Genomic DNA, 17,216 nt, shown 5'->3' with positions numbered 1-17,216 from the left:
GGAAAGTATGTTTGCCGTCGAGGCTGAGAGAACGCTAACATCAGTACCTCAAACGGTTAAAACAATGTGACAAAAATATACGCAATTCCGACACGAAGGTTTAATGTCTCGATTGATACCATCTATTTGCATAGTAAATATCCAGCTGGTCGCTTTTAAGCATTTGTTAAGCAGAAAAGTTGCACATTTAAAGCTAGAGACATGAGAAAGCAAACAGTACCATCATGCAGCTGACAGAAACATAAACAAATCAGAAATACATTCGTTTTCAGTCATTTTTTTATCGTCACACCATAATACATATTATAGTAAATATATATACATACATAATTGATTAGATAATCAAGTGTACTAAAATAGAAGCAAAAAAAGTGTGAGTAAACAAAATATATAGGCTATATGTGTCTAATTTCAATGCTTTGGCCTTCATGTAGATATATAAAGATGGATATATTTAAGCATGACTGTTTGGATTTATATAAAATGGTAGCCTAACACTTTTCAATAAGATTCCATTTGTAACATTAAAAAGTATTAGTAAATGTTGAAATGACCAATGAACAATACTTTTATTAATATTAAAGTTGTTTCTATTACTATGAACTATAAACTAACATGAATGATTGATCAATCAAGGTATAATTAATATATTAATATTTTTATGTTTAAAAAGTATAGTACATTTTCATGCTTCAGTACTGTTTTCAGTTTTTGTAATAAAGTTCAGCACTATTTTTGTGTTGTGTTTGTTTTCACTCAGTATCTATTTTAAACTATTGGTTGATTAATCGGTTATCGGCCAACGTGGGCCAACCTGGTTATCGTTATTGGTCAAATCCAGTATTGGTAGTACCTCTATTCGAAAAAGCATAACTGAAAATACTTCTGGTCATTTCGTTACATTGGAAATGGAAGGTCAAATGGAGCACATTGCATTGTGGGATGCAGAGTGTTCAGTTGTATACTGCACATTATGACAAAAAACTATGCACAGTACAAACTTTAAATACTACAGAAACAATAAGTAAAAATAGCAATGTTATCATTTATAAAGATTTAATGTGCCATCTTGTGTTCACTGTCATATACTGTAGTTTTCAAATATTAAAACTCTTACACATTTACCTCAGGGATATAAAGAAACGCACCCATTTATGCCATGTTTATCGCATTTTGCATGTAATGAAATAATAATGAACAACATACAAACCAAAAAAATGTGGTCAGTTATCAGAAATTATAGAAAATTCACAATAGAAGTGTACCAATGATAATAAATGAAAGCCAGAGAAAAACATCCATAATCCAATCCCCTCAAATTTCCCTTCTAATGTGGTTGTGGAATATAGATGCATGTCAGTTATGCAATACGTGCACTGGAGTTCAAGTTTCTTTCTGTTGCTGAGAACATGAAACAATGACTCATTCGTATACTGTCAGATGCAAGGCAACATGCAAAAATACAGACACAATCTATTCTATACATGTTGTGCACATAAATAACTAAAACCAGCAGAGAAATGCACAACTACAAACCTGGAACCACATTTTCAGAGAAATAAAACAGGCTTGAAAAAAACACTCCTGGCTCTCACACAACATGCAAATTTAATATTTTACTATTACATATGCTGGTTTAAGTTCAGGTTGTTGTATTTTTTACTGTTTTGCATACAGAACTAGAGGCACCCTAAGGGATGTAGTGGAAGCTAATTTGGACTCTTCTAGGTAAAGTAAATCAAGTTTCACAGGGCTATGCACTAGTGCTCTCTTATAGACTAAAGATTGTTCAGATGATTTTTTTGCAAAGCTTTTTTATGCTTCAGTTCTGCTGCATTAGTCAGGTACAATATTATAAACCACAACAGTTTCTGTTCCTGTTTCAATTTCATGCTTTTCAATGAGTGAGCTAAAAGCGTGGAAGTGGAAGAGTTCAAATCCTTAACACTTGGCAGCTACAAACTTATATACATTGGTAAATTAGATAGCCTACTGTTTGTGCTAGGGACATGAGAAGAGGGGTGATATTCTTTCATATAACTCTTTTGTAAACCCTGAAATATTTAGGCCAGATACTTACTGACACAGCGGTTCCAACTTGCAGAAGAGCATTTCACAAGGATTGTGCACCACAACAGGCAAAAGATAAATGACAAAGCATTAATTAACCTAAAGCTCAGTATGAATCTCCTCTAAGTTGAGCATGATTTGAGGGCCCTAACAGAAGGTGACAACATCAGAATGCAGGTTTTTTTTTTTTTGTTCAGGAAATATATTGAATTTAGACTAGAGATAGACCAGTAATATTGGATTCGCTGATAGATGTCGCCATCTTGTGGCCGTTTGGAGAATTGTACGCAAGACTGCCATTAAAACACTGAGTCTGAAGGAAAAAGAGTCAACAACGGCGTTCAAAGATAAAATAACTTACCTCAATAGACTTGATTTAACATAACAGCCATTAATGTACAAATGAGATTAGATAAATGCAAAATATGTATATATACATAAAAAAATTGAGATAGAGTCACGTAATCCCTCAAGTCATGTCCCAATAATTAAATAAATGAAATAAAAACAGCCATGAATGAATGCATGTTGGAAATAAATGCGCTGAACTTAGTTCTCTCTCTGGTGTCTGCTCATCATTGGTCTCATTAAGTCACATTCATAAGGCCATTTACAAACAGGGTTGAGGTTCAAGAATGCTCCAGCCACTGTATGCAGCTTTTAGCAAGATCCACTCGTTTAAAACTCCTTAAATGATATTAACATCTACTGTATGACCTGTATTTCGCTAATAAACATCTAAATAATTACAGCTATATGTGGAAGTCAATTATCTCCGCGAGAGAAGTTCTGCGTAAACACACAGATAAAAACAGCGCTCTGTCAACAGGTATTTCATAACCTAGACCGACAAAAACATGCCAGATGAGATGCACTTGATAACTGCCATGATGCATTCATTGTTTTGTTTATTTTTCTGACAATGCATATTCCAGCGGATATTCCAGCGTATTCCATTCTCTTCACTCTTTAGCCTATTAAACAACACATAAACCTTTTAAAACTGTAGTTTATAACCATATTATATTTGTGCAAAGCTGACAGACTCCCCTGTCATTTATTTGTTCTCTATTTAAAAACATTAGACTTTGCAAATTTATTTTGCGTATTGTTAATATTGCTGCTGTTGTAATAAAAAGATGCACTTAGTTCTATTAGAATTATTTTGGATTATTTTAGTTTGTTTACCTGATCAAAGCTTTTATTTGAAAACAATTACACTTTTGTGAGAGTGCACTATATATATATATATATTTTTTTACAAATAAAAATATGCAAATAGGAGTACTAAGCTACATTAAAGTAGCATGTTTTTTTTTATTCACGCAGTCTTGTTGTTTTATGCTTTTTTTTTGTATTTGTTAGAATTATGTGTTTGTTTACCTGATCAAAGCTTTTATTTAAAAAAGACACTTTAGTGACAGTGCACTTTATTTGTACTCTTTCTATTTAATGACGGAGAAGTGTGTTTTGTTTTGTATGCAAGGGGGGAGTGAAATTACTGTTTTGAAAAAAGTGTTAAAGGGGTGGTATAATGCCCTTTTCACAAGATGTAAAATAATTATCTGTTGTCCCTAGAACATGTCCCTTTGTATGTGAAGTTTTAGCTCAAAATACCTCACAGATATTTTTATATAGCATGTTAAAGTTGTCACTTTTTGAGGGTGAGCAAAAATGCACCGTTTTTGTGTCTGTCCCTTTAAATGCAAATGAGCTGCTGCTCCCTGCATGGGGGGCGGAGCTTCAACAGCTTGTGTCCTTTTACCTCACACAGACATTTTCTTAAATACACACTGAAAATTCAAAAAACGTTTAGCCTTTTAGGTTTAAACCGGAGTCAGACAATGATGGAGAGACTCAAGAAGAAGTGACAACATGTAGAAGCAACAGGACATTTCTGAATGGTTAGTTGATGAATTTATGTAGCTGATGTGTAATTATCTTCTAGTCATCGATTAGCATATTCTGTCATAATAATCTATAAACTGTGTTCAGGGGGTGGGGTTTATGTAAATTTTAGGGTTAGTGATGTCACTAACCCGTGAAGAAGCTCATGTAGTCCATACCAGTCGTTTGTTGTAGTCCTTAAAAAGTGATTTATGTAAAAGCAAATCTCTCCCTTTGCTTTGAACTTTGAGCGTTGTAACTTTGCAGATGTTGTTTATGCTCTAACAGCAACATTACACACTAACTAAAGTTAGAAAAGTGAAATCATAATCAACCACCCCTTTAATATAGTTTGTTCAGTTCAGTGCTGATGTTATAACTGTCAAAAATAGAAATAAAACTATAACAAACATAACACGCAAATAATCAGTATCTCTAATTTAGACGATCATTCCTGAATCATCATGTCCTGCACCTGGCAAATTTCTACATTCTTCCACTATCAATCAATAAAACTAAATTTCCCAACAGATGTTTTTTCCTTCACATGTTCTTCATTCTTTATCAAGAATGCGGCTTATCTTTGACCATTATGTGACCATTATGGTCCAGTATGTGTGGTTTGTTGAAATGCCACGAGCATTACAACCTTACTATAATTCAGAACAAACAAATCTATGTAGGTCACAGTTTGTTATCTGCACTGTAAAGAAGTCAAACAGAAGGACTCAATGTGGGGGATACTGAAGCAGATTTAGAAGCCTGTATTTCTGTAGCGATGTTTAGAGATGCAACTTCTCTGAGCAGGTTGTTAAAATGTTAAAGTTAAAAAAATAATAATAATACAAATCAACTTTTTAAAAACGTGTCTTAAATCTCCCGTGTTCCACTCAACTCTATGGCATTTTGCATATTGTTGTCAAGCTCATTTTGAACGCAAGAACAAGTCCTGTATGTTCAGACAACCCATCGTCTAGCCAAATACGAAAACAGGCTTTGCATATCCCTAATTGACAGCAGGATGAAACTCCAGGAAAAACAGATCATTTATACTCTTAACAGTCAAGCTCTTTTGCAACAAAATGATGCAATCTTAAAAACACACCTAAGGTCAAAAGTTCAAACAGTAACGGGGGAGAGGTTGAGCAGGGGAAAGAATTCAGTGAGTTATTTCTGGCCGCTATAGATGGTTGTGCTGAACCATGTTACGAGAGCTATCGTGTAATGGGAGGTGAATAAAAGTCCTTCCTTGAGAGAACAATTGCTCTGACACAAGCTTTTGGGGTGCTAGATTAAAGTAAAAATTGAGTAAACAGGGAATTCTGGGCGTTTTCAAAGATCCTCAAGTCAAGTTTTATAAAGGATTTGTTCAGTCAGAAGGTTGCATACTTGTCCACTATTCTAAGCCATTTTGTAGTATAAATAGTGCAAGCAGTGTGTACACACTGAAAATGACACTGCACTTCAAATCAGGGTTGGGTACCGAACTCTGTACTTTTAAGACCAAATTATGTCAGTGCAACCGAGTACTGAGTCACATTAAATCAATATGTGCCAAATTTCAGTACATGAGAACAGATCTGGGCGCGAGAGTAAGACTATTTAAATAAGAACAACATTAAGTAAGGACAACAATATGCAAGTGCTATGACCCTTCCCAGTTTAATCTAACGCAGTATGTGTACTTTTTTTTTTTTTTTTTTAAGATAATAGATATAGAATAGAAGATAAAGTATTTATCTTAGTATTAATGGATCAAATATTGACAAAAAAGATGCGTCTTCAGCAGTTTCTTGAAATGGTCACGGACTCAGCAGCTCTGGTTGAGTTAGTGTCTCTGTGAGAGTCAATTCATGAGCATTGTACAGATTAATTTAACCCTCAGAGAGTCTTCGTTTAGCAGTCACACTCAGTGCCTTCCCGGTCAGAAGTGACCGGACACCTAAAAATGAAACTTCCTCCATCCCAGTAAAAACCAATGCAATTTATTTTTGTTCTATAATATTTATTCTTTTTAAATTAGTATTTTGAGACAATTTGATTGAACTTATTAATATTTATGCAATATTTATAGTCCATTTTTTGCCATTGAAAATAATGTTTTTTTTTAATTATTATTATTTTTTATTTTTATTTTTCTATGCGGTATTTTCGGTTAAAATAGAGACTAGGCTTTCAGAAAAAAAATAAAAATAAAAAAATAAATTAATTTATTAAACATAAAATTAAATAAATCATGTTATTGCATGGGTTTACCACTAGATGCCTGTAATAGCTCTAAATGGAGATGCTTGTGAATTCTAGTTGTTTTTGGACCAAATTACTTACTTTTAAGATGTGGATTGATTGTATTTTTTTAGAAATTCTCAAATAATACTTTTTGCCAAGGTTTATAACATTTTATTAATTATTATTTTAATAATTTTAATAATTATTATATTAATTATATATATATATATATATATATATATATATATATATAAATATATATATATATATATATATATATATATATATATATATATATTAATTATAATTATTAATTATGTTATGTTTTTCACTCTTGATGTTTTAGAGTTTCACCCCTTCATTGCTGAGCACTTTTTTTCTGCATCGTGGCCGATTTGTAGCGAATTTTTGTGTTTTTGTCAATTTCCCATTCATTTCCTATGGGGGTCATTTTTGACCGAAGACCATGAGTGTGACTATTTTTTTTACGACCACTTAGCATGCTCGGATCATGACCTCAATTTTTTTCTGTGTTCACATACCTAATGCCAGAAAAGTCATAAAGTTTCGTAACATTCCAATGAAGCTGTGATTTTTAAAAATTCAAAACAGATTTTTTGTAATCTGAATTTATTGGTGTGTATGTGTATAAAAGTGTGTTTCTATGTGTGTGTGTGTGGGTGGGTGTGAATTTTTTGCACTCTTGATGTTGTAGAGTGTCACCCCTTTACTGCGGTGTACTTTTTTTTAGAATCGTGGCCAATTTGTAGATTGTACAGACAAAAATTCAGAGAATTTTTGTGTTTTTGTAAATTTCCCATTCATTTCCTATGGGTCGGTCACCGAAGGCACTGAGTGTGACTATTTTTTTTACGACCACTTAGCATGCTCGGATCATGACCTCAATTTTTTTTTGCATACACATACCTAATGCCATAAAAGTCACCAAGTATCATAACCTTCCGATGAAGCTGTGATTTTTTAAAATTCAAAACAGAAAATTTTTCGGTCAGAAGTGACCGAAGACTCTCTGAGGGTTAAGAAAAACTATCGTCATATCATACACGCACAGAAACTAAAAGTTCTTCACGGCAACCCCTCAAAATTAAAGTCCGGTTTAACTTGACAAATATATTACTGTTGTACAGAATTTAGATTCATCTCAATGTAATAATAAAACTAACACACAAAAAAAAAGGTATAATAATAATTTAGGCTATTATTATTAAAGGAATAATCACATTTTTTCTGCCATGTTTTAATTGTAACACTATAAAGCTTAGTTGTGCAGCATGTTGTCCGACAAAAAGTTTGTTTAATTTCATATGATTAAAATATACATTAAATTAAAGGTATAGCGGAGGATTTTTTACTTCCGGGTGGATCACCTATACTATTGGTCCTCCTAATTGTCAATCATTCTGGTGAATCAATCAAACTTTTCAAAAAGTGGAGAGGGCGGGTCTTATCTAAAATTCGGAAAGATCCTCCTCTATACCTTTAATATTTTATGTCTTCAACACAGAATTTGTGGGGGTGGGGGGGGGGGGATTTCATAGAAATTAAAAAAAAAATATATATATATATATATTAAAATGGTTGTTTTTATGAATTCAATTAATTAAGTAGCTAGTAGCCAACCATTTAGAGGTAAATATTACAGTATACAAAGACAAACATCACAGACAATGGCAGACGGCGACCAAGGCAGCTCTGGCATAATGTCAATAACACTTCTGTCAATGACTTACAGTTTCTTTACAGTTATTGTGGTAAACATTCCTAAAGTACCGAAAAAATGTACCGAATTTCATGTAGAGGGGGATATCAGACACTGATGCAAGACAACAAAAAAACCTTCTAAAATGAATACACTTGATGGTAGTGCTTAGTGCACAGTATAAGTGCAAAGTGTTTAATATGTTTCAGATTACAAACTATAGATTACATTTTGTCACTAAAAGTGATAATTTACCTCTGTGACCATGGTCTTCATCCTATAAGAAACAAACAGAAAAAAAAAATTATTGTGTATATTGAAAAATATACAAACAATACTATGTATGCTATGAAACTCCTTCGAACGAGCGATGCAAACTACCTTAAAATTGGAGTGCACTGCAGACTCTGGTGGGTACACAATGAAGTGACGCAGAGTGAAGCCGAAGCCTTGTGAAGTGCGACGCAGATGAATCGTCTTAGGCCCTGGCCAGGAAAATGGCTCTTCCTCCAGCTGGAAGAGCACTCCTGAAGAATCATCCTGATCCACCACATCCTACACAGAGAGAAACACATGGAATCATGAGGAAGCAGATCTAGATTTCTGCAAAATAAACAATAAATAAATGGGAAATGCTTCATTTAAATGATCACACATACGATAAAATTGATTTGGGGTTCAAGGGAGACAGGACCTGATCAAACTGTACAGATCGTGACACAATGCCACTGGCATTCACACCAGTGAATAACTTTTGTGAGCAAGAAAGCACTGAACAAGAGCTCTTCTCCCTTTCATAAGCAGAAGCAGTGGACAACCACATCCTGGAGAAACAGCATAATCTGCTGCGCATGTGGTAAAAATGAAAAGAGAAATCAAATTTGACAGTCAAATTTTATTTCTCTTTTCATTTTTACCACATCAAATTTTAGAAAATTAACTCAGATTGTATAAAGCATTTTAAACATCCTAGTCAACAAACTGAAGTAGGATCAACACAAGGAAGAATCAAAACTGCTATGACATCATCATCCTTGACATTTTCCTCTTCATACGGAGGAACGCCCACTGAAGGTTGAGTCAGGACTGGCCTGATGTCATCATGTCTGGAGGGTGTGGGTGATGTTTTATGTTTCATCTGAAGTTAATTTTCCTTTGTGGAGCATATTTAAGGATAACAGACACAATACGCCGGTTCCCTCACAGGAGGATTCACTGTTCAAATTTGTTTTGCTGGCATTAATATCGAAAATCTGTCACTGAGGACAAAAACAACTTTGTGGAAATCTGTTTTTCTGAATAATTTTTAAATTATTTAATTTACTTTAATAAGGCTCAAGTTGTGTGATTTGCTCATGTTGAGGTCTGAAGCCTTGAGCTTTCTCTGGATCTCCATGCCTACCAATTCCAGAGTGGGCAATTCTGCTTCCGGCACGCACTGCTCTGTTTATGGAGTATTTATAGTCTCACACCTACCCAATTTTCACGCCCTACCCTTTACTGCCAAACCTCCTCCAGCAGAGGTGTGAGAAATCAAATATTCCCCCTCCATAAACACAATCTAACATCTGAAACACTAAAACTGGTGATGTTCACAAAAGTGTGACTGTTGTTTGAAGTAGAAACAAACCGATTATATGCAGTACAGATTATTTTTTGTTGAATTGTCTTAACTACTAAGCCCCTAAAGGGACCTTTGCAAAAATAAAAATATACAGGCTTTCGCGTGCTCACGAGAAACTGATCTTGTATATTTTTATTTTTTTAAAGGTCCCTTTAGGGGCTCTGTTAGCCTGGTTAAAACCAGACCCTTCTCAGTTGAAACTGAGTGTAGGGTCTGGGGAAGCTATGTAGACAAATCATTTCCAAAGGGGCGTCACCAACCGACATAGCTCAGCTTGATTGACAGGTGATCTGACCAATCATACTTCGCCATCCGCCATTTTGTCCGACAAAGCAGTCAGGAGAGTAGATTAACATAGATTTTAACTTGAAAAACGGAGTGTACTGACGCCTTTCCGTGGTTAAAACAACATTCCTTCTTATGTTTGTTCATGTTTATTTGAGGCTATAAATTAACTAGAAGGAAGAGATGATCGGTTCACAAGAACAGCTTTAACTGATGCTCTACAGCGATCTGTCACGGCACATTAAAGAGCAACAAAACGGTATTTATTGTTTAAATTTCTTTTAAAAAATTACCAAATTTGAAAGCTGAGACTTTGTGTAATATGTTTAATATCAAACGTAACCGAAAAGTAGCCTGCTCTGTCCTGTCTGCCAGCGTGTTGTCAGTCTCCTCTCTGCTCCGCAATGTATTTTTCACTGCGTGAGAACTCCTTCAGCGTCGCTGCGCTGTCGTCATCATGTAAATCCCTCCCCAAACGTTTCTGATTGGTGCCGCGATTTCGGCGGCACAGAAATGAGTTTGAATGGGCTCTTCTCCAGACTATCCTGAAGAGAGAATTGAAATTCGCCGGAAGTAGTCTGGGTTTTCCCAGGCTAGGGCTCCGTATATAACCAATATGCAGTGAGATATATCTTTTTTTTTACTTTTTGACAACAATTAGACTACAGAAAAATATCAATAAAAACTAATCAAGTAAAGTTCACAAAATAAAAATGTAATGCCCTCATCAAAATGAAAAAAAAAAAAAAAAAATGTCAAAATCTTTGGTTTAAATTACAAAAAGGAGTATTCAAATTGTATTTAACTTACAATTGGAAAAATGTTAAAATTCTCAATTTAATGTCAAAGAACTTTACATATGTTTATAAATCTGCAATTTTCAGTATGTGATTGGAAGTAGTAAAACACTCACATATGTAGCTAAAAACATCTGGGTCATTTTTTCATTTATTTCTGTCACTGGCCATAATTCTAATCTTGAAATCAGGATTAGGCATAAAATATTTATATATGGGAAAATCGACTGAGAATTGAACAAATAGTTCTAACCTGGCTCAGAGGAGTCTTTGTGGTGGTAAGGGATAAGATTTACCAAGGGATGAGGGATAAGAAACCACCTTACAAATGGTTGTCAAAAGCAAAAAAGCTACGAAATGCACATGAAATTTGGTGAGAAAGGGTGACATGCTAGAACTAGGGTTGTGCACGCCACAAATATTTGAATATTCAATCTGTAATAATTATTCAAAAAAGAAAAATACTATTAGAATTTTGCTACATGCTGCTTTGCCATCAGCGGCAAATCTATGATAAATCCTAAACGCGCAAACTAAAACTCACAGTTTTAACTAAATGCATGCGCTGTGCACTGTGCATGCGCATGCGCTGTGCACAGTTTGGCGCTGTGGAGCGTGTAAACAAGTTTGATTTATTTGATCACAGAATGGCGTCGTCTGCCTCCTAGGCACAGCAAAGTTTGGAATTACTTTGATCAAAATTATCTTACTAAATGATCTTACAAAATGGAATTACTTTTGATCAAATGAATTAACATGTTGTGTGCAAACATTGTCGATTGAAACGGAGTTATAATATCACCACCACAATGAGAAATCACATAAAATCCAAAGACAGAAGGATCGCTATTGATCAGTCAAATTAGGAAAGACAGCTGTCCATCACTGCACCCCCGAGCCAGCCGAGAAGATAACTTATTTGAAAGCAAAATGATCGAGAAATATCAGGGCTCCAGACAAAAAAAATAAAATAAATAAATAATCAATTAAGGGGGGGGGGGAAAGGCACCAAATTATTTAAAGTGCCACAAAGGAATAAACATGTTTTAATTTTGTCATGTGTGGTCATGTCTGCCCACCTTTTACAGCAAGAATCTTAACACAGAATCTGAGCCAGTGTCAGTGACCATAATAATGTCAGCATCACCTGGCCATTAAGTATAGTTTGGCCTCCTAATGCATCCTATAAATGTTGTCGTATGTCTTGCACACACCCAATCTATTTTCCTTCATTAGTAATATATGAGAGGTAAATTTGGTGAAAGGCATCTCTTTACATGCAATAAATTCATTTTTAGAATTAAATTCATATTTATTCCTTGCATTCTTTGTCATGTAGACAACAGGTTAAGTAAAAATATATGGATTATGTGATACAGTGCATATATTTATCAAAATGACCCTTTCTATAGTTTTTTATTTGGCTGACTTTATTTAAGTTTATGAGCATTGAATGGCTTTTCTGAAGTATAGGCTATTTGACGTTATGACATGATTGTTCTTAAGGGGTTTTATACAAGCTCTTTCCAAGGTCGAAAAGCTGGTTGAGCGATCTGTCAGGCCACATAGAGAACACCAAAACGACATTTATTGCTTGTACTTCGTGATAAAATTGACAATTTGAAAACTGAAAGTTTGTTAATTGTTTACTTTACTAAAATTAAAAAACACATTAACCCTTGTGCATCCTTGAGGACATTTTTGTCCTTTTCAGTTTTGTTTTTTTGATCACTTTGCCTGTGTTAATGCTAACTGCATAAAATTTGGCACAGGTGTGTATTTTTATTGGAATTTTACTATTTCATCACCATTTCCTTTAAAAAATCTATTTTGCACTAGTTACACAAAAAACTTCCTCTCAGCGCCTTTTGGACAAAAATGTCCCCATTGAATCCCATTAAAACTGCATTTTTTAATCCCTGTGCCGTTTAACTATAAAATGATGCAATCTTTTTTAATAGGCTTTCATTCTGTTGGCAAGGCTTCAAAATTGACATTTTTACCATTTTTTATCAGATGGTGCCATTTTTTCAGGTTAGGCCTATAAAGCAAATACTCGCTTTATTCCTGTTTTCTGCTTCGGCATATTATAGAGCCAACTGGATAAATTATGTTACGATAATTGTGTGGGTTTGTTGGTATGGATGTCTAAGTGTGGTTTGTATGTGTGTAATAAAATAAAAAGTGTGTTTGTGTGCTTGTAATATTTGAGAGAGAAAAACTCAATTGCAAATCGAAAATCCAATCACTGTGTTCACCAGTGGAGTTTTGCTGGCATCCAATGGGGAAAGTCTGGTACTGCGCCCAAACAAAATCTTACTGAAAGCTCATTTTTTGAGATATCATCCTCAAATTCGGAACACAACCTGTTTAGATTTATGGCTTTGAATTTATATCAGTTTTAGAGTTCCAAATGTTTTATAAAATATATTTTTTATATAAAATATTGATTATAATGTTCATAAATATTTTTCATAAACTTAAACTTCTATAACATTTTTTTGGTTGCACTTTTTTCAATTTTTTCACTTCAACAACAATCCGCCAAGGGTCATCTTTAAAATGAGACCAAACTTAAGTATTTGCTCCCAAGCATAACATTTTTATGAGAGTTTTTTGACTTGGACATTTTTGTCCCTTTTGGACCTATGTGAAAGTTTTTTTTTTTTTTTTATGTTAACTGCATTAAATTTTGGCACAGGTGTCTATTTTTATTGTAATTGTACTATTTCACCCCCATTTCATTTGAAAAAAAAAATGTTGCACCAGTTATACAAAATACTTGTATATATTTTATATAAAATATTAATTTTAATGTTTATAAATATTTTTCATAAACTTAAACTTCTATAAAAAAAAATGGTTGCACGTTTTTCACTTTTTTCACTTCAACAACAATCTGCAAAGGGTCTTCTTTAAAATGAGACCAAACTTAAGTTTTTGCTCCCAAGCATAACATTTTTATGAGAGTTTTTTGACATGGACATTTTTGTCCCTTTTGGACCTATGATTAAGTTTTTGTTTTTTGTTACTGTTAACTGCATGAATTTTGAGCTATTATAGAGCCAACTGGATAAATTATGCAATGATAATTGTGTGGGTGTGTTGGTATGGATGTCAGAGTGTGGTTGGTATGTGTGTTATATAAAAAAAAATGTGTTTGTGTGTTTGTAGTATTGATAGAGAAAAACTCAACTGCAAATAACAAAGCCAATCACTGTGTGACCAGAGGAGTTTTGCTGGGATCCAATGGGGAAAGTTTGGTACTGCGCCCAAACAAAATCTTACTGAAAGCTCATTTTTTGAGATATCAACCTCAAATTTGGAACACAACTTATTTAGATTTATGGCTTTGATTTTCTAGCCGTTTTAGAGTTCAACTTGTTTCATAAAATATATATTTTATATAAAATAATATTCATAAATAATTTTCATAAACTTAAACCTATATAACTTTTTTTTGGATTTACTTATAAAAAAAATTTAACTTCAGCAATAATCTGCCAAGGGTATTCTTTAAAATGATACCAAAGTTAAGTCTGTGCTCCCAAGCTTCAACTTTTTATGACCGTTTTTTGACATGGACATTTTTGTCCTCTTTGGACCTATGAGTAACTTTTTTAAATTGATGCACAAGGGTTAAAGGTGGCAGTTCTTCTCAAATCTTACTACGATTATGGATGGCTGCGCTACAAATAATGTGAAGTTCAGGCAGTAACAGAAAACAGCGAAGACTAAAAGATATTGAGCATAAGAATGTTAGTATCAATTAAAAACGAGAATTGTTGACGATTAGTTTGCGTCAACACAGCTGACGTTTATCTGTTGCAGTTTATCCACGTTTAGTGCACAAAATATATGCTTCCTTCCCGCACTTTTACAGTACTTGCATGTTCAGTCACTGACACGTCTCCGTCGTTTTTTATACGACTAGCTTGACGGGAGTTAATCACTCATCGTTGTGTTTTTAATGCGCCATGTCAAGTTAAATTAGTTATTTTAACAGGGCATGTCTCAAGATGTAGTGGTCTTTCCCATTCATTAGCGCTCTGTCTGTCTTGTGCTCTCTCTAGAGTGAATGTCTGTATCTGTAGGCCTGTTTACACCTGGTATTAAGATGTGTTTTGGTCGATACATTTGGACCATAAACATTTATTCACCCATAGACCCTCTCCTAAAAGAAATCAGGACAGAAGTGTTTGAAAGTGGAGAAAAGAGACAGATTAAAACACCAAGTGTAAACAGGAATGTGTCTCTCTCGTCTACTTGTGATACAATCGACCAATCGCATCTTAATACCAGGTGTAAACAGGGCCTGTGTGCTGCCTACACCGAACGCATCATGTACAGTATACGCATAAATGATCAATCACTGTCATTTAATATTACTTGTCCACATTCATGGTACTAGTATTATATTTAGCTTGCTAGTGTTATGTTTTAATGCTTAATATTTGAAACAAACCAATAATTTGATTAAACATCTTACTTTTAGGGATTTAGGACAGGTTGGAAGTTTAAATTTTAAGAACATTCTTTTCAGGAATATGAATACTTTATGTAAATTATGTCTTAAAAAAATTCTTTAAAAAAAGAGAGAAATATATATTTTTTGTTAGAAGATAAGAAGAAAATAGCAGTTAAGAGGAATTTTTGATGCAGGGCGGTGTAACTGTTATGGTTTAAAAATCTCTCTCCATTGTGAAGTGAACTTTCATAAAGGAGCAAAATCATTATGCCTCATGACTAGTTGATGAGGTCACTACTGGAAAGAAATGGAAGAAACATCCTAAGCTTTTGTCAGGTGTGTGCTAGGGAACACTGACTCAACAGTGAGCAGGCTATAGGGCTTTGGTCTATTTTGGTCTACTACACAAGTAGTCTTAAGGTTCCTTGAGTGGCTGGAATATGTTCAGAGGGTGCCAAATTCTGATTTGAGTGGCTGAGTCTTTGAAGAACGAGTTAATAAGTGTGAAACACAGCAAGTGCACATGAAATCTGAGAGCCTGTGTGAACTTGTGGAGCAGGTTTCTGTCAAGAGCTGTGACAATTTCCAGAATATTACACTCATTATTTAAACTGCTGAGCAGCAGTAAAGCTGACTGCAGGATGCTAACAGTGTGCTGTAAAGTGCTGTATACTAGAACAATTCCAGAAATTGAGGTAATGGGACCTCATAGATTACAAGCTGATTTGAAAAGCTTAGGTTTACAAAACTAACTATTAGAACTCCCTTACTAGTCATAATGGTATCAAGCACCCCAGAGTATTTTCTCACAGACCTTTAGGACCCTTTATATGGCTAAATGGCGATATACGGTGTATATATATTGCGGCATTTTCTAATTTTCCTATTTGGATTAAAAAAAAAAGCAAGAAAGTGATTTCACATCCTGCCCAATGTTGTCCTAAAAAAATCTTCATATTAAAAGGCTATGAAAACAAATATAGTGAATGTAACCATCTAGGTTGCAAAAAAGGGTTAAAATCACATTACATTCAATTGTAACAACATTACAATCTAAAAACAAAAATAATGCATTTTAAAGAAAAAGTTGGAATCACTCAATTAAAAATGAAACTAAATATAAACAAAAGCACATCCTAAATGTTAAAGGAGAACTCCGGTCAATTTTAACATTGAGCTCATTTTTTTGCAAATTTGGAGTGCTGTCAATACAGAGAACAACGACAAAAATCGGTGTTGCCTACACCGTGTTATCCTCTTTTTAAAATTTGCACCCTGTTGACTTCAATGGGGCAAGTTTTAAACCTGCTTTTAGGCTCTTAACATCCTTGATGTGTCATTACAAGTGCACAGCCAATGTGAGTGATTCCTTCAGAGTGAACACGGTTGAATCTGACTGCAGTAGATGTGAAAGATATGAATAAAAATGATGTTTATTCAGCCAGCGCACATACCTGTATTTTCTTCCTGTTTTCAGTCGAAGTCCATAGTAATCGATTGTCGAGTTCACACGCATAGGTTTAGTTACCTATGATCACGCGCGTGAACTCGACAATCGATTACTATGGACTTCGACTGAAAACAGGAAGAAAATACAGGTATGTGCGCTGGCTGAAATAACATCATTTTTATTAATATCTTTCACATCTACTGCAGTCAGATTCAACCGTGATCACTCTGAAGGAATCACTCACATTAGCTGGGCACTTGTAATGACACATCAAGGATGTTAAGAGGCTAAAAGCAGGTTTAAAACTTGCCCCATTGAAGTCAACAGGGTGCAAATTTTAAAAAGAGGATAACATGGTGTTGGCAACACCGATTTTTGTCGTTGTTCTCTGTACTGACAGCACTCCAAATGTACAAAAAAATGAGCTCAATGTTAAAATTGACCGGAGTTCTCCTTTAACTGGTAAAAGGAACACACATTCAATCACATCAAACTTTGATTAGCCTACTCCATTACAAATTAGTTATATTTTTGGAAAATGAAGCTATATTTTGGTCAGAATTATGGCGCTCCTGTTCTATCGTGCTCAGTGTGTTTGGTGTGCATGTGCGTGGCAGCGTTCGTTCACTGAAGTCTGTGAGGTTTAGTGGAGACTGACTTGCATAAGACTAGTCCACTCCTGACAG

At 34.4% G+C, this 17,216-nt stretch overlaps 1 protein-coding gene across 1 annotated transcript in view; it reads right to left on the bottom strand.

The window, feature by feature from the left end:
• The window catches only part of arhgap21b (Rho GTPase activating protein 21b), a 67,345-nt gene that overhangs the window by 39,289 nt on the left and 10,840 nt on the right, over nt 1-17,216 (bottom strand). The window contains exons 3-4 of the mRNA XM_081375421.1: nt 8,288-8,461; nt 8,162-8,183 (exon numbers count right to left, since the gene is read on the bottom strand). Coding sequence (XP_081231547.1) covers nt 8,162-8,183; nt 8,288-8,461 — 196 coding nt within the window. The remainder of the gene's footprint in view (nt 1-8,161; nt 8,184-8,287; nt 8,462-17,216) is intronic.

Source organism: Scardinius erythrophthalmus (genome assembly GCF_964197995.2).
Source record: "Scardinius erythrophthalmus genome assembly, chromosome: 9".
NCBI classification, from domain to species: domain Eukaryota; kingdom Metazoa; phylum Chordata; class Actinopteri; order Cypriniformes; family Leuciscidae; genus Scardinius; species Scardinius erythrophthalmus.
This window is presented reverse-complemented; position numbering and strand designations above follow the sequence as displayed.